The 18,088-nt window shown below is 42.3% G+C and overlaps 1 protein-coding gene across 2 annotated transcripts; it reads left to right on the top strand.

The window, feature by feature from the left end:
• Positions 1-298: 298 nt before the first annotated feature.
• ppm1db (protein phosphatase, Mg2+/Mn2+ dependent, 1Db) lies at positions 299-17,616 on the top strand. Of its 2 annotated transcripts, none has more exons than XM_080833771.1 (6): positions 299-916; positions 1,830-2,058; positions 2,598-2,722; positions 5,865-6,046; positions 6,393-6,617; positions 16,970-17,616. In XM_080833771.1, the coding sequence occupies exons 1-6, from the start codon at positions 361-363 to the stop codon at positions 17,339-17,341; spliced, it is 1,689 nt and encodes a 562-aa protein (XP_080689897.1). In that variant the 5' UTR covers positions 299-360; the 3' UTR covers positions 17,342-17,616. The 2 variants fall into 2 exon arrangements, with proteins under 2 accessions (XP_080689897.1, XP_080689896.1); XM_080833770.1 differs by having other exon boundaries at positions 16,967-17,616.
• The last annotated feature ends 472 nt before the right edge of the window (positions 17,617-18,088 follow it).

Raw genomic sequence — 18,088 nt, 5'->3', positions numbered from 1 at the left:
GTACAAGGTGGTGTACAACACACTCTTTAACTTACACAGGTTTGTCATCGAACCACCCACTTGGAATACCCCTCCAGGTAAGCAATGTCTATTCTCGCTTGTTACTGATGAACAGTTCTGTCGTGGACGCCCTGATGTGGCTGAGAACCAAGCCAACCACTAGGGGCAGTACACTTCCAGCAGGACACTTCGAGCAGAAGATTCCAGTTACAAGATATCTATGTTACAACTGCGAGAGTAGAAATAAACAAAAGACGGGCTCTGAAATATCAATGTTTTTGCAGCTGAAATCCCGGCCAAGTCGGATACGATCATTGTATTTAATCAATCAGACATTAATTTATTGGATCCGTTAATTCTATGGCAATGCATAACGATTTATCGTTGCGAGTAAGTGTTTTCTCCGAGCAAGGAGGAAGAAAATACATGGAGGATGTTACCGAGGTTGTGTTAGAGTACGAGCCGAGCGAGGACGAGCTTGGCTCGGTTGGACATGGGGACTCTAAAGCAGACTACCACCCTGAAGATCAGCTTGCTGAGCAGCCCTCTACTCATGCTGCAGACTCTCTGTCCGAAACCGCAACTTCACCCGTCAATGTTATGTGGACACAAAATTTAACAACAGAGGAACAAGGAGAGAAGGCCAGTATAACGTTAGACATTAACTCTGCAGAGGAAACGACAGTAAGTTTATCACAATCAAAGGTAGAACCTGCATCGGAGTCGCGACGGTCTGTGGCGTTTTTTGCCGTCTTCGACGGTCATGGAGGTCGGGAGGCAGCACATTTTGCTCGAGATCATCTATGGGACTTTATAAAGAAGCAACGGGGATTTTGGTCCAAAGACTACAGGGATGTATGTGTGGCTATTCGAAAGGGTTTCATAGCCTGTCACCATGCAATGTGGAAAAAGCTCCGTAAGTTGCTATCTAACTATTGTGAGCTATTCAGTGTGTCCACTTTAGCCAGTGAAACTTTAGAAAATAAGCCTGAGCATGATCTTAGTTGGTAAACGGTTAGCGTCATGCTACTGTAAATAACAAGCTAATGCCGCAGCTCATTGCAACGGTAAACTGTAAAATTTAGCAGTCTAGCTAAGTACTTTTGACTTCTCGTTGCCAGCTGGATAAAGATGAACAGTATGACTGTAGGTTGTCTGTTGTAAATTATGATCATCGTTGTTGTGATGCAATCTTAGTCAGAATTCTCATTTCAAAATTGGAAGTTGCGAGTTGGAGGGAAAACAAGTGATCTTAGCAGAAACCGAGCATGCTCAAAGCGCTGCGCATGTCATAGGCTACTGATAATACTGGCTCTTTGATAATACTAGCCCAGGGTTATGTAGCTAGCTGATTTAATGTAGCTTGCTTACTGTATACATAGCATACTCTCTAGGAGAGTGACTATTGAGGCTTATTGCATTTTACTGTGTTATGCTTAGCAATATGCAAATGTCACTAAAGACACGCCCGTTTACACGGCTAGTGTCCTTTTTTTGTGTAGGTAGCATGTTCTCAGGGGTTTTCAAACTTCCCGGGCAACACTAACGAAACTGATGAGTAACTTAATTTGTGTGTAATATGTTTATTGTGTTTAATGATGTATTCTAACAGAATTCAGTATATCCGCACATAATTAAACATATGCATCAATCATGCGTGTGCCTTAATGCAATGTAAAACATAACATTCCCTCGAGTAAAGAGAGATCAGTTGTTACAGTTGCATGTTGTTACAAATTAAGTGAGTAGGTACAATTGCTTGTAGATCTTGGGTATTCATATCTTTTCCCATTGTCTTAAACCCCTCCCAACCTACGAATGTGCATCAGCTGAATGGCCTAAGACCATTACTGGTCTTCCAAGCACCTCAGGCACAACAGCCAGTGTTGTAGTGATCCGTGGAGACCGCATGTATGTGGCGCATGTTGGAGACTCATCTGTGGTGCTTGGGGTCAGGGAGGATCCGTCGGACAAGGTCATCAAACCTGTGGAAGTCACACAAGACCACAAGCCAGAGCTCCCCAAAGAGAGGCAACGAATCGAAGGCCTTGGTGGCAGGTGAGAATAATTATGGCAATACAGACTCACTCATTAAAGTAACGTAGGATGACTAGGGTCTGATGTATGGCTCTCAGTTTTAGCGATGGCAGGTCATCATGAACCTGTTAAGATCTGATGATGCCATATAAGAATGTGTGATGTACTGGGTGATGTTACCTGCCCATACTTTTAGTACAGTCAAGATTTAACGTATGAATCTTTCAGCACAAGTTGATGAAGAGTCATTGTATTTGAAGTAGTAGGCTAATGTCTGAGTGTCTGTCTTCCTCAGCGCAAAATGTGTGGTCGTGACCAATACCTTTGTTTTATTCATTCATTCATTTATTTAGTCATTTCTTACTCATTATGTAATGGCATCACCAGATTATTATTCTGTGATGGATATTTCCTTTTCTGTTATTTTTCTTGGTTTTCCCAAGAGTCTTAAAGGGAAGCTAGTATTCTTTTAACCTGGGCCCGATTTTCCGATTTTACTTGGAGTAGCCAAGTAGTGTGTCTGTAGGATCCTAACATATGCATTGGATTTCCTTTCTTAGTGTGGTGAAGAAGTCAGGGGTGAACCGTGTGGTATGGAAAAGGCCAAGACTGACTCATAATGGTCCTGTGCGAAGGAGCACGGTCATAGACCAGATCCCCTTCCTTGCTGTGGCTCGAGCTCTTGGTGAGTTGGAATGTCCGTCTGGAGAACTGCTCTGTGCTCAAAGTGGAATTGTCTTTTTTTTCTTTCTGTTTGCCGATTTCTGTCAACGATTCCCGGGACACTGAAATACCGGCGTGCACGTAATTTGGTGGGCATGTAACGCCACTAGATTAGCGTTGAACCATCGATTTTCGCTTTGATCCGTTGCACCCCCGTCGGACTGGACCCCTTTTAAAGAGGGTGGGGCAATTCAGTTTTCTGTGAATAAGTCCAAAACCTAAGGCTTAGGAGGACCACATTTTTTTTGTATATTGGTCTTAAGAGGCCACGTCAACCATTCCACTACCACTTATTTCATGTATAGCGCCACCTAGTTACAAATGAAAAAGCAAAAATGGAGTGTTGTAAAAAATGTTAATTGTAAGTTGACAAGGTCAGAACTGCACGAAATCGGAGGTGTGGGATCATTATGACACCTTCTGATTGCATGGGGGGGCATGCAATAAATCGATTTATATGATTATACACAAACTGGCCTGTAGGTGGCGCGACACAGTTTTCTTCGAATATCCCGAGAACCGTAGGGCCTTGGAGGGCCAAATTGTTCTTGTATGTTTGTGTTAAGGGGCCATGTCAACCCATACCATAACCAGTCTTTACATGTATAGCGCCACCTAGTTAAAAATTAAAAAGCAAAAATTAGGTGTTTTAATCGCATATATATCAAAGTGCTCGAAAAATTACCAAATTTGCCAGGGACATCAAGCCTGTAACCGTCCATCTTCGGTAGAGTTTGTGTCCATGGATGGAGCAAAATGGCTCTGTAGCGCCCCCTAGAACATTACAAAAACCCCTGCGCATTGGGGTTATTTTGGCGTAGCTCGACGGAATTCGGTACACGTCTTCATCATGCTTGGACGCACCAAAAAGTCTCTCGACGCCATGGTGGCGGGTCCACAGGAAGTCGGCCATTTTGAGTGGAAGATGCGTTTTGACGGCGTTTGCACACCTCGCATCTGATCAAACTCCTCCGACAGATTTAATGGTAACACCTTGAAATGTGGTCCGGCTACTCTTCAGCCATGGGCGACTGAAAGTGATATTGGATTTTCTCATTAGTCGGAAGGTGTGGGCGTGGCAGACCCTTAAACTTTGCCAACTTGTTAGTGCTTGCCAGAAACCACAAAGTGTCTTATAACTCAATCGCATGTATGTCAAAGTGCTTGTCAGTGCTTGCCACAAAACACAAAGGGCCTGATTTACTAATATGCGAGCGCTTCTTAATCTGCGTTCGCAAATTAACGCACGGTGTTTTAGCGCATTTTAGTTGGTATTTATCAAACCAGATCGCGCTGGGCAATCTGTGTTTACTCCGCCCTATATAGGGCCTGATTTACTAACATTGCGACCGCTGCTTAAACTGCGTTCGCACATTAACGCACGGTGTTTTTCCGCATTTTCCGTGGTATTTATTTAGGAAGAGAAAATGAAGCTACAGCAAGTGGAGATTGATATATTGGTTCACGTTCGCTCAATCACTGAACCTGATTCAATGTGTGCGCTGCTATAATGTTGTTCTGCCCGCCATCACCTACAGCAAGATGTTTAAAAGAACACGATTATAAATAATATGCTATTGGTGGCATTAATGCATAAACTGTCTATTATAACAATATAGATGTGTACATGGCGAGATTAATAATTTCTACAAGGGACATGGGTTCACTACAATATATATGGACGTGGGTGCAATCAATGGTTCATATTACATTCGGAAAGTTTGCGATTTCAAAAAAAGTCTTGTTTGATGTCTATAATTTCAGCTGTGGCAGTGGGGAAATGTATTGACCAGTGCGCCATAGCAATGCTTCGAGTACCTGTGTGAATATTTGTGAAGGCTGAGATATATCAACTGCTGATACTATAACTGTTTGAAATGATCCGGTGCCAATATTTGCAATGTTTACCAACTGATTGAATGGAATGTGATCTCCGTTGGAGGGTTAGATGTCATCTCTGATCTGGTTTAGTAATTGAAGTATTGCGTGGCTGGTTAACCTGTACCGTCTAATGATTTGTGGTTCATTTAACTGAAAATGTGTTATGCGAGTTGAAAAAATTATTTCTGTGCGCTGTCTCTGTCTTCTTTCTTCGCCTTTCTCTTATCACTGCAGCCATATCAACGTTTTCAGACTCAATGAAATTGCGCTTCCTGGTTAAGACGTGCTTTTATGAGGCGGAGAATTATCCTGCAAATTGGAGACGTGCGCTCCACAGGCAGTTTAGTAAATACCACGCATGACATCATTAGGCGCACTTACCTTGTCTCCACCCATGTAAATTGCGCCTCACGCCTACGTTACCACCCACGTCCAAGTTACCTCCCCTGTTCACACCCACAGGCGTTAATATGCGCTGCGGCCCCTTAGTAAATACCGTTTTATGTTTACGACCGCTATTTTACGCCAGAAATGGGCGCAATCCTGTTAGTAAATCAGGCCCAAAGTCTCTTATAACTCTTGCGTACATTATTTGATCAAGAGAAAATGTCTTAGGGTGGACGCTGGATCCAGCCGGAACGCGTACATATGCCTGACTGATATCACCTATAGCGCCACCTGTTGGTGGTTGGAAACTTCACTTTGTTTCCACACCTCTTTGCTTGACCTGTTTTAACAAACTACATTGCAAAAGAAAAATATACCAAAACAATCCACAAAAAAGTAGTACACAAAACATTACATAATCAAATCATCAAAATCTATCACAAATAATTCCTTTAATACATAAAAATGAAACACAAACCAATTAACACACATGAAAACACACAAACACACTGACAACCATGACTCATTCTGTGCCAAAACCTACTGAACAGTTAGGCGGTCATATTTTGTAAGGCTTTGCGTTACGTCTAGTTCTTTTATGGTTTGTGACTTTTACACATCCACAAATGACAAATTATTCTTGAAGAAACTGAAATGAAGAATTATCACTGTTTTGAAATTGAAGTTTAAATAAGATATTTGTCATATAGGAATAGTTTTAAAGCTTCCACTAATATTCACATTAATTTATATGCTATATGTTGTTGCTATGAATGTCAGTGTCTTTCTTTGATGTTGCACATCACTGATCTGCTAAATGGCCAACCTATGTGCAGGCGATCTGTGGAGTTATGACTTCTACAGCGGAGAGTTTGTGGTGAGTCCAGAGCCAGACACCAGTGTAGTTACGCTCGACCTCAGGCGGCACCGCTACATCATCGTGGGCAGCGATGGCCTGTGGAACATGGTGCCTCCGCAGGAAGCCGTCACCGTGCTACAGAGCCACGACGAGGCCGCGGTGAGTACTAACTATGCAGGTGGCCCTCCAAGGGTGCTGTTCAAGATGACTGATTAGCTTCTAAGATTTGATTGGAGAACTCCAGTACACTTTGCCCAATCCATAATGGATTTGTACATTTATTCACTAATGTATAGTCTCCATTTTCTGCTTTTGCTTCAAATACCCTTTCGTAACCACTGTTTGGTAACTGATACAACAGCAACTGAACTGAGCACAGAAAAGTTCTTACATGTTTGAGCTAGGCATATAGCTTTTTCCCATTTATATAAATATGTATTCAGTGCATGCAGTGTGTGCACCATTTCCACCGAAACCCTTTGACACTTCTGACCTCCCCTCACAGGCTCCTTTTGGCATGTCCTGTGCCCGGAGGTTAGGGTGCCACGCTCTTCTGCGCTGGCGCCAGCGCATGCTGCGCGCAGACAACACCAGTGTCATTGTCATCGCTCTGCCCGAGCCGGGCAAGTCTCAGCTGCCCATGCACCGTGACGAGGTCATCCTCAACCTGGCCGAGGGTCCCCAGTACGACCCGCCGGGCGACTCCCGTGCCGACACGCCTCTAATCAAGGTTTGTAAGCTCGAAGCGCTCTGGTCAGTTTCACAGTGGCGTAATCGTCCAGTTGTCCTGTGAACTTGCTTTGCTTTGTTGTTTTCAGCCTGTGTTACGACAGACCCGAAGCACCAAAGGTCCCATAACATAAAATGCCAGACTCTCAGTTGCGGGTAAATATACTTGTTTAATATTATAAACAAAATGGGCCTAATTCTCGAACGCATTTGAGAAGAATTTAAGAAGGAGTTTCTTCTGAACTCTACTTCGGTGGATTTAGGAAAACATTTGCCATTCTCGATAGTTTTCCCATCTGGGATTTCTTCTGAACTTCAGAAGACTTTCAGAACGCGAAATAGCAGTCGTAACTTTGATGTAGTCTTCTCAAATGCGATTCCTCAATGCGTTTCCTCAAATGAGAGTGAGAAACCGTTGGTGATTGCGTTCACATTAACTCTACAACCATCCTCGGATTAAAATAATTATAATAATAATAAATACGAGAATATTTGTATCATTAACAATAACGTTTCACATTTATAGTCATGATTCTACGAGGCATCGTGATGTCATTAAATAAATAAAAGGACTACACCAGGATGCTAATCCAGACTATTCTCATTTGTAGATCCACGTTGGTGGAATGAACTAACTAACTAGCTAGCACTACCAGAGCAGGGGCGTCCCTCTCTACCTTTTAAAGAAGCTTTTGAAGACCCAACTCTTCAGAGAGCACCTCCCTTCCCAACTTACACTTCGATTAGTGCTTCACTTGCACTTACAGCAGTTGCATTCCTGCACTTCTTTTTTATTTTCTACCTCGTTTTTCTATTTCTTATGTAAAGAAGTATTTTTTGTTACCCTAGGTCTCTATTGCTTGAGCTTGACTGTTCTCTTCCTTGTACGTCGCTTTGGACAAAGTCGTCTGCTAAATGACTGAATGTGAATGTAAATGTACACGAACACTGCAAATGTAAGTGAATAAATAAATAAACACTAAGCCCAATCGTGTTAAAATAGCCAAAGTGGAATAGAATGGACACATAACGTCCTGCAGTACCTCCATGTCTGCACCGGTTCAGTTAAATCTGCGTTTTTTGCTCGCTTTCCGCTTAGACATGACTCGCCTTACAGGTGCTTTCATGGGGATTCGGGAGTTTCCGACAGCACACGTTTCTACGGTTGCATGCCCTAATAAGGAGCTGGCGGGGCGTGCATGTATTAGGGATGCAAATGATTAATCGACTTTAGATTAATTGTCGATTAAGAGGTTGCTCGATCAAAATGTATTAATCACGATTAATCGCTAGAGGGCGCTAGCGCGAGAGACCGGTTGAAAACAAATGTTCTCTGTGTAATGCGGTATTGAAATACAATAGTTCCACTAGCTCACTCAGTTATCATTTGAACACCGTGCATGCTGCTGTCCTGCATGGCACCACCAGTTCACCTGGTCAACCTAAAATCACAGCTACACTGTATTATACCTTCTCTTGCTTACTGCCGCGAGTTATGGCTTATAGTCTTAAAACTCAGGTTAGCTAATAGCTCGTTAGCGGGCTAGCTCACTGAGACTTCATAGAGTTAGCTACCTAGCTCGTTAGCGGGCTAGCTCACCTTGCTATGAATGTGAATATCTCTGTCTACTCCCGAGCTAACGTGTGCCCGCGAGTTTGGCTCATGAGAGTTAGTAAGTAAGTAAGTAAGTAAGTAAGTAAGAGTTGAGTTGGCTATTTAGCTTGATAGCGGACTAGCTCACTCAGGCTTAATGATTAGATACCTAGCTCGTTAGCGGGCTAGCTTACCTTTGCCTGATGGCTTGTCATTAAGAATGTAACTACTCTATCCCTCACTACCGTGAGCGCGAGTTAAACTTCAGAGAGTTGTGTTGGCTATTTAGCTTGTAATAGCCTAGATGCAGTTTCTTCATAATCTATAGGCTCAATAATATTCTGTTTGGCTCTATTTAATTTCTTCTATTCTTTTTTGTTTTATGTCTGTTTCAAATGCAAGAACTGAGCCAGTCCATAATTTATTTCTTTTTTTTTAAATTAATGAATAGATTTTGTTATACCATAAAAAAAACTTTTCTGCTTTCTTTTCCTAATGCATAATTACTTGAGGAATGTATAATAGAATAGAATAGAATTATCATAATGTAATGTAATATAATAATAATAGGGCCTATTTTTAAAGGCCCTATTGAAGCACTGAAACTCAGGTGAAAAACGCAGCTTATCAATTAATCGAAAGTCGATCGATAAGATTATCAACTAATGATTAATGAATTAATCGATAATTTGCATCCCTAGCATGTATGCAAATCCACTTTCACGAGAACACGCATCAATTTAAGAAACTAAGGAGGAAGGAAGCTGAGAAGACTTCGGCTGCTTATGAACGCATTTTCAAGCGTGCAGGAATGCGGCGGAAGTGTTTCCCTTACGTAGTTTTTACGAAGTCGTGTTAAAAACATTTCAGAAGAATTTCAGAAAATTATCGAGAATGAGGCCCAATGGTGGTTGCCGTCAAATGAAGAAGAGAGGAAAACTATATGACAACCAAAAAGCCTTCCAAATAACTAAATAGTCGCAGCAGCTTACCTCTCTCGCGGTCAAATGAAAAAGAAGGTGAGTCTTCCGAGGGAACTACCTTGCCTGCACTAACTACTGCTAAACTAAAAAAGGTGCAGACATAAACACAAACAGCCACCAATAAACAACTAAGAGCGAGCAAATGAAAAAGCGCGTAACACGCGTAAAGGTCTTCAGGTTAAAGTCTCTGTAAGCTCGATGTGGCCGTAAACCAGGGTAAGCCGAAACAGGTTGTGGGAGAAGTCCCGCCCAGCAATCACACAAGGTCCGAGACCATGCCCACACCACCTTGCCGAAACGGGAAAACAACAGACACAGGGAAAATACCTCTGCTAGGCCCACAACACCGTAACAGCCTGTCAGTTGTTTCTGACAGGCTGAAAGTGATTTTAGCGCTGACGTGCATGATTGGGATCAGAATGGTACAACATGGAAAACTGAGAAGGTTCAGCAGTGTCAAAGCTACGTTGTCTAGAGCAGGGGTTCCCAACCTTTTTGACTCCGAGGCCCAACTTTTTGTATTTGTAACAGGTCGGGGCCCAACAGACACCCTGCTTATTTTAGCGAATCTACAGCCGCGGAAAAAATTAAGAGACCACTTCAAAATTATCAGTTTCTCTGGTTTTACTATTTATTGGTATGTGTTAAAGTAAAATGTACATTTTAGTTTTATTCTATAACCTACTGGCAACATTCCTACCAAATTTCAAATAAAAATATTGTCATTTAGATCATTTATTTGCAGAAAAATGACAATTGGTCAAAATAGCAAAAATGATGCAGTGTCTTCAGATCTCGAATAATGCAAAGAAAACAAGCTCATATTCATTTTTAAACTACACAATACTAATGCTTACACTTAGGAAGAGTTCAGAAATCAATATTTGGTGGAATAACCTTGATTTAAAATCACAACTTTCATGTGTCTTGGCATGCTCTCCACCAGTCTTTCACATTGCCGTTGGGTGACTTTATGCTACTCCTGGCGCAAGAATTCAAGCAGCTCGGCTTCTTTTCATGGCTTGTGACCATCCATCTTCCTCTTGATCACATTTCAGAGGTTTTTTATGGGATTCAGGTCTCGAAATTGGGCTGGCCATGACAGGGTCCTGATCTGGTGGTACTCCATCCACACCTTTACTGGCCTGGCTGTGTGGCATGGAGCATTGCCCTGCTGGAAAAAACACTTCTCAGAGTTGGGGAACATTGTCAGAGCAAAAGGAAGCAAGTTTTTCTTCCGGGACAACGTTGTACTTTGCCTGGCTGAGGTTTGTAAAAGACCATAAGGATTGAAAAAGCAGACTGGAGGTTCTTCTAAGTTCGTCTTCTCTGATGAGTCTGATTTCACAGTAGGTGCAAGACTCTCTGGCTTGTAGGCCTCTCCAGGTCTCCGTCTAACCATCAGACGACCATGTGTTTGGCAAAGCTGAAAATTGGACTCATCAGAGAAGACAAACTAGAAGACCCTCCAGTCCGCTTTTTTCAATCCTTATGGTCTTTTACAAACCTCAGCCAGGCAAAGTACAACGTTGTCCCGGAAGAAAAACTTGCTTCCTTTAGCTCTGACAATGTTCCCCAACTCTGAGAAATGTTTTTTCCAGCAGGGCAATGCTCCATGCCACACAGCCAGGCCAGTAAAGGTGTGGATGGAGTACCACCAGATCAGGACCCTGTCATGGCCAGCCCAATTTCGAGACCTGAATCCCATAAAAAAAACTCTGAAATGTGATCAAGAGGAAGATGGATGGTCACAAGCCATGAAAAGAAGCCGAGCTGCTTGAATTCTTGCGCCAGGAGTAGCATAAAGTCACCCAACGGCAATGTGAAAGACTGGTGGAGAGCATGCCAAGACACATGAAAGTTGTAATTTTAAATCAAGGTTATTCCACCAAATATTGATTTCTGAACTCTTCCTAAGTTAAAGCATTAGTATTGTGTAGTTTAAAAATGAATATGAGCTTGTTTTCTTTGCATTATTCGAGATCTGAAGACACTGCATCTTTTTTGCTATTTTGACCAATTGTCATTTTTCTGCAAATAAATGATCTAAATGACAATATTTTTATTTGAAATTTGGTAGGAATGTTGCCAGTAGGTTATAGAATAAAACAAAAATGTACATTTTACTTTAACACATACCAATAAATAGTAAAACCAGAGAAACTGATAATTTTGAAGTGGTCTCTTAATTTTTTCCGCGGCTGTATATTCCATTAGGCTAATTGAATCTATAATCCATTAATTATAATTAATAAGTGATTGTTATGTGTGAGAAAAAGCAACAGCAGCACCTGCCACAGGTGGAAGCCTAGAAAGAAAGAAAAGAAAATCTAACTCTAGATATTGCATCAAAATTGTGTTGTGCACCCGAAAACAACATAAATACACACAGAGAACTGAATTGCAGTAGGCCTAGGCCTATTTGTGCACAACAAGCAAGTCAGGACCCAAAAGATAGCATGTACTCAAAACAAGTGATGGAACATCCAAACAAGACCACTCAGCTAGGCCTATTTAAAATAAGTGATGCTTCAGACATGCAAACAAATAGGTTCAAATAGGTCAATATAATGATTAGAATAATTTAAATAATGAGTTAAATCTGTGGCTGCAATCTATTATCAACATAAATAGCACCAATCATTCCTGGGCAGTCGTTTGAGTTGGTAGCTGTCCACAGAAAAGCATATCCACTCCAATGAAAATGCACAAAAACAACACTAATGCAACGTTACTGACGTCCGTCGAATCCTATACATTTACCAGTAATCACCTCAGACAGCGTGTATTTTAGACACTGTTGTTTAATGGTATATTTTTCGTGGTCTCTCGCCGTCAAGCAAGTTATATTTGAAACACAATGTTGCCACTGGACGGTAAATCGTTAGAATAGTGTGGGTTGGCGACCATCTAACCTGGGGTTGCTTTCTGTCGGGTGCTTTGCATTACGGCAAGGGTTTTCAACTGGTTTTGTCCCAGGGACCACCATTCTGACTAGAAAGTAATCCGCGGCCCACTGATGTGCCTGCGCGCGTGCGTGTGTGCGTTCATTCGTGCATGTGTGGGGAGAGAGGAGACCTGTCAGTGTAATATCTGGGCATGGTGAAGTCCACACAGCCTGTCTATTCGTGCCGAAATGGTAGACAGCGACAGTCTCATATCATTCTCTTGCCCTGTACTTATTCTTCAAGTACGCAAAAAAAAATGCTTTCACACAGGTAGTTTGAAAGTTTGCAAAATACACCTCATTGTTTTGCAGCAAGCTCTGGAAATTTGGTCTGGTAACTTATCCAGAACTTAAGTCATGAAAATCACGCAACATCTGTTGCATGTACTCAATAAGCTTGGCATTCAAGAAAACGTAATGCGTCTCCATATGCTGCAATAGTTTCGTCGGCTTCATAGCTTCAGTTGACAGTAATGTTGACTTTGTTGACTTTGTTTCCCTGTATCCTGTGAATGCATTAACATCAGCAAAGCACAGGCTACCATAGACTGGATAGGTGCAAGGTTACATTCTGTCAGCGTGAATCACCTTTATATTATTTTAGACATATTTTTATATTTTCAAACATTTTCAAGAGTAATCTGGAAATGTGTTGAAATATCAAAACAAATGATTTTATTTATTTTTTTATTTTATTTTTTTAAATCGCGGACCCCCTGCAATACGGCCGCGGACCCCCGGTTGAAAACCCCTGCATTAAGGTGATAACTTAAAGACGAGTTGCTTCAGTGACTAAATTCAGCTTGACAAATGCTACATACAACTTTAGATTTGTCGATTGTTCCGTCATTTTGCCTTTTAAACAGAAAAAAATCTGAAACATTTTTACGGCCCAATGATAGGGCCGCGGCCCATGGGTTGAGAAACCCTGGTCTAGAGTACGTTTTCTATGTGCTGAGACCCTAGTTGGGAATTTAAACTAAACCAAGCACGAACAAGCCTGACGACTTACCTACATACTGGCCCTACGTGATGTAAACATTTGGATGTAAGACCTACCGTGTGTGTGTGTGTGTGTGTGTGTGTGTGTGTGTGTGTGTGTGTGTGTGTGTGTGTGTGTGTGTGTGTGTGTGTGTGTGTGTGTGTGTGTGTGTGTGTGTGTGTGTGTGTTTGTGTGTGTCAGCTCGGCGGAAGCCTAGAGAGAGGTCACATACCTATTAGTGTTGCACCGATACCGATACCAGTATCGGATAGGGCCCCGATACAGCACTAAAATGGTGGTATCGGTATCGGCGAGTACCAACAAATAGTGCAGATACTTTTTTTTTTTTTTTTAATTTTTTTTTTTTTTTTTTTTTTTATCAATGGTTTGGTCCACAAACAAAACAAACACACAAAGAAACAATACAGGGAAAGAAAAAAAAAAAGAACTGACCAAACTTTAACTCTATTGTGTTCAAAATCAGAAAAGCCACTGTGCTGCTCAGTAAGGTAAACCATCAATTATAGAGGACTAGTCCTCAGTTATGTCTGAAGTGCTGAAACTGTCAAGAAATGTAATTTGACTTTCTTACTGTTACACTAGTATTATACATGGGACCAAACCATTGATAAAAATAAATAAATAAATAAATTAAAAAAAAATATATATATATTTTTCAAATTTCAAACAGAGTGGTATCGGTATGGTATCGGTATCGGCCGATACTGCACAGCCAGGTATCGGTATCGGTATCGGAGCCAAAAAATGGCATCGGTGCAACACTAATACCTATGGCTCCCACTACCCGGGGCTGGTGGTGCTCAGCTTGCAGTTAGTTGTTGGTGGTGATAACCAGGCAAACTTGGAACACCATCTTTTGTTTGGCTTTTCACGGGAAACATAAATCTGCTCCGAAGGCCTTAACTAATTGTGAGCCCTGAAGGTGAGGACAGGTGTCTCTTTTAACCATTTAGCCACAGGAAGTGACATCACTGAAGACCTGCCACTAAGTCAGTGCTTTTCCTGCTACCAAATATTTTATACCACCATTATACTTTTTTAGTATACTCTTACAATTTAGTATACTCTTACAATTTTTTTTTAAAATGCTCTTTTCTATATACAAAATCAATTCCTTTGACATCCGCTTGTCCAAATTCTACACTGAGACAACAGCCCAAACCTACAACAGACCCCCAAACTACTCAACATGCAAAGCTAGTCGAAACCTAGAGAGGCGAGATAAGGACACACAAATCTGTTTCTGCTGACCTTTCAGAGCGTGTCCTGGTCGCATGGGTCCAACACACAACTCCACCTAAAGCACCGGTGATTATCTGTTTATGATTCTGCCACCGGGACACAAATCCAGGTTAATAATCCAGTCAGCCAGAGGCCTGAAGGGCTTAGAAGTTGAGCCCAAACCTCTCCAGTCTAGTTTTGACCAAACCACCTAAATACTTTGCCTGGAACCTGGCACCTCTTCTACCAGGCTCCACCAACGGCCCGACAACCAGAAGGCAGGCTTTCTCAAAATGGCATTACGTACCCCGGAAGTGACGGCAGCAATCAAACCAAAAGTGTGGTGTACACTCCTGGCTGTCCCCGTTGACTTCTGCTGAAGCTAGACACCTCTGGAATGTCAATAGGAAGAACCCAGAGAGACTCCTGTTCAAAATCTACAGACTCTGTAGTACAGGGCACCTCTCAAATATCTCAATGCCCAACTGCTCTGTCTTTGACTCAAACTGCCAAATGACTATGTCTGTGAGAGCCACAGAGGGATTATCTTCTGCAGTTTGCAGCAGCTCAACCACAGAACCAGATACAGCTTTGCCTTTAGGCAACACAGGAACACTCAGCTGGTGAGTCATCACTGCACCAGAAAAAAAAGCAACTTCCCTCTCCATGCCCTTCTTCTCAGGAGCCTCCATAGGGATTTCACAGAGGCCAGGGCCTACCCTGCAGCCAAAACGTCTGGCCTCCCAGAATCATCCAACATCCCAAAGTCTCTGTAGTTCTGCTGTATAATGGCCAACTTTTTTATTAAGTGAGAGCTTTCACTCATAGGCTCTTGCATGTGGCGCTGGCGTTCACCTGTTTCAGGAGAACTATCTGTACTTATCAGCAATTTTGTCAGACATGGAGGGGAGAAGGGTGTATCTTCTCTCCAAAAAGCCTTTACTAAATCTCTTTATTGGCTCTCCCTTTACGCCGATACCAAGCATAAACACATATGTGGTTTTTTTTTTAATTAGATTTTTTTATCGTGCAAGACAAAGTGAGCGCCTGTATCTCCCATTCGTTACTTTTACCACTTTAAATTCCACCAAAAGGAGTGTGGTTGCCAAAAGAACCTCTGAAGACGTCACGTTGCTCTGGCTTATACCTGAAATTACAAAACATGCCCTCAGGAGAATTTGCTCTCAGTTTTCAGTTGGTTGTTGGTGGTGATAATCCAAACAAAAGATGGTGTTCCAAGTTCGCCTGGTTCACACGGGAAACATAAATCTGCTCCTTCAGAAGGCTTTAACTAATTGTGAGCCCTGAAGGTGAGGACAGGTGTTTCTTTTAAGCAATAAGCCACAGGTAGTGACATCACTGAAGCCCCGCCCCTGAGTCAGTGCTTTCCCTGCTATGTGACCTGACCTATCCTTACAAGAAACACAACCAGGCTTAAGCAGTCATGCTTGATCACATTTGATGCGCGTAAGTTGGCACGTAACTGTAAATAAAGAAATACATATTTTTAATAAATGGTTGTAAATGGTGAAATATCCCTCATTAACCAAGGATTAATTGTAAACAATTACAAATACTGCTGACTTACCATAACTGTTTGACGATGAAGTCATACAAGTTCTCCTGTTACACCCATCACTGGCGTTCTCTCTATCTCTATCTCTCTCTCTCTCTCTCTCTCTCTCTCTCTCTCTCTCTCTCTCTCTCTCTCTCTCTCTCTCTCTCTCTCTCTCTCTCTCTATCTTGCCAGACATAGTGGGTGATTCATCTACTGTCTTAAGCCTTGGGTTGAAGCAGCACAGCTTGTTTTTTTTTAGTCTTCCTAGAGATATCTCTGGTAGGCTGGGAAGAGTGTGGGCCAAGCACGTGGCTGTTTAATCCCTTCATGTAAAATTTGTTTTTGTTTTTGTGAAAAGGCACTTTGATCTTGACCTAGTTTACCATTTTCCATAATTTTGAATATGTCAGCTACAGTTTAGTGCAGCAGACATAACACATTTTTGTTTAGAAATTTTGTCCCATTCTTCTATGCGCCTGTTTGTAGATAGACAGGTAAAAGGTAAAGACTAGCATCGGCAGATGCTTTGATTCGAAGTGATGTGATAAGGTGCACTTTGATTTTATTGTGATGTGTTAGGTTGTTCTTCAGGTATCAGTCACATCATCAGAGTTAGTTTGTGCAGTAATTATCAGAGCCTATAGAGGTGATGCATCATTTGCATTGAATAGCGAATGTCATTGTAAGCCTAATGCTTCTGGTGTTTCACACATGTCAACCACTTTCAGGCTTTAGGTGTAAAGACTCTGGTTAGCCAAGGCCACCAGTAAATTGTACAGTTTATTGTAATTGACATCTAACACATCATTTAAGCTGAGAAAGGAACGTTCCGGCTAATATTTGAAGCCCTATTTCTGTGGCTGATGTTTAGTAGTATGATTTGCTGGAGCATTCACTCCCTCGTCTCCTTAGCAGACACTTGAGCTTTCACTCTCTCCTCTCCCTCGACTCCTAAGCATACACCTGAGCATTCACTCTCTCCTCTCCCTCGTCTCCTTAGCAGACACCTGAGCATTCACTCGCTCCTCTCCCTCCTCTTCTTAGCAGACACCTGAGCCGGTCATGGTGTTTCCCAGCGGCGACTCGCCGCCCCCTTTGGAGCGAGCCAACGGACTGTCGGGGGGCAGTCTCTGCGACCTGTCGGACACACTGGCCGGATCGGTCCCTGAGGTCTCCGTCCTCTCGGGCACTTCCCTGACTGGCTGGTCGGGCGAAGCGGAACGGACCCCGGGGCGGACCCTCTTGGGCCCCATGTCGAAGCGGCCCCGTCGGGGCATGCAGCGCTCCCTGCACCACCCCTACCGGCGTCGGAATGCTGAGCGGACCCCTCTGAGACGTGGCGGCCGGGCCCAGAAACGAGCGCCCAACGTCTCGCCCATCCTGCATCAGCACCGGAAAGCAGCCCTGTGTGTGTGTTGAGTGGCAGAGCATGGCTCTCCCTTTTCTCTCTCTCTCTCTCTCTCTCTCTCTTACCTCTCCTTCTTTCTCTCTCCATTTCCATCACGCTCTGTCTGTCTTGCTCACACACACACACACAGACACGTATATAACTCATTCTGAGACCTGCATCTCTGTATCCATTTTTAAGGAAATGATCACAGGTAAGGTTGAAAAAGCAATGTTATTGTAAAACCTTTTATTGACGTTACATTATGGTGCCCTTTTAAAATGTTACTACTTTTAGAATACTTTAACATGACCTCTGTGCTCAAAATTGGCTGTCCCTTGCTGAAGAGTGTTGATGATGCATTCAGACGGATGACTGACAGCCAATCTGTTTGAATTAACTTAAAAGAAAAACAAAAAGAAGCATAATCTCCTGCAAAATTAAGATGCATTATCATCAGTGCCTGTGTCATAATGCCTGCATTGTTTTTTTGTATGTCCATGTTAACTTGCCTTTTTATATTTTGCTTGCAATATTTTGCTGATATTCTTTGGCTGATTTTAGTTGGGCGTGTATGAAAACACATTCACATGCATTTGCACATGCTTTTAAAAAATAATTGGAAATAAACACAACACTTATATTTCTGCCTGGTTATACTTCACATGGAGTGTTTCAGTCACATGCAACAAGTTGTACTAGCAATACCCTAAATACAAGTAAATGTTATTAAAGTATATATAATGGTGATTGATCAAAACACCTTCAGCTTCCAACAG

The sequence above is a fragment of the Sprattus sprattus genome (assembly GCF_963457725.1).
Source record: "Sprattus sprattus genome assembly, chromosome: 1".
Classification (NCBI taxonomy): Eukaryota; Metazoa; Chordata; class Actinopteri; order Clupeiformes; family Clupeidae; genus Sprattus; species Sprattus sprattus.
The sequence above is the reverse complement of the archived record's forward strand: the minus strand, read 5'-3'. Positions and strand labels throughout refer to the sequence as shown.

What these genes read in the sequence shown, in the direction of transcription:
- ppm1db (XM_080833770.1), top strand. Translation starts at nt 361, where the DNA reads ATGGCAATGCATAACGATTTATCGTTGCGAGTAAGTGTTTTCTCCGAG. An exon ending in TGCAATGTGGAAAAAGCTCC is followed by an intron (nt 917 to 1,829) that starts GTAAGTTGCTAT and finishes AATGTGCATCAG; the next exon opens with CTGAATGGCCTAAGACCATT. An exon ending in CCGACACGCCTCTAATCAAG is followed by an intron (nt 6,618 to 16,966) that starts GTTTGTAAGCTC and finishes TCCTCTTCTTAG; the next exon opens with CAGACACCTGAGCCGGTCAT.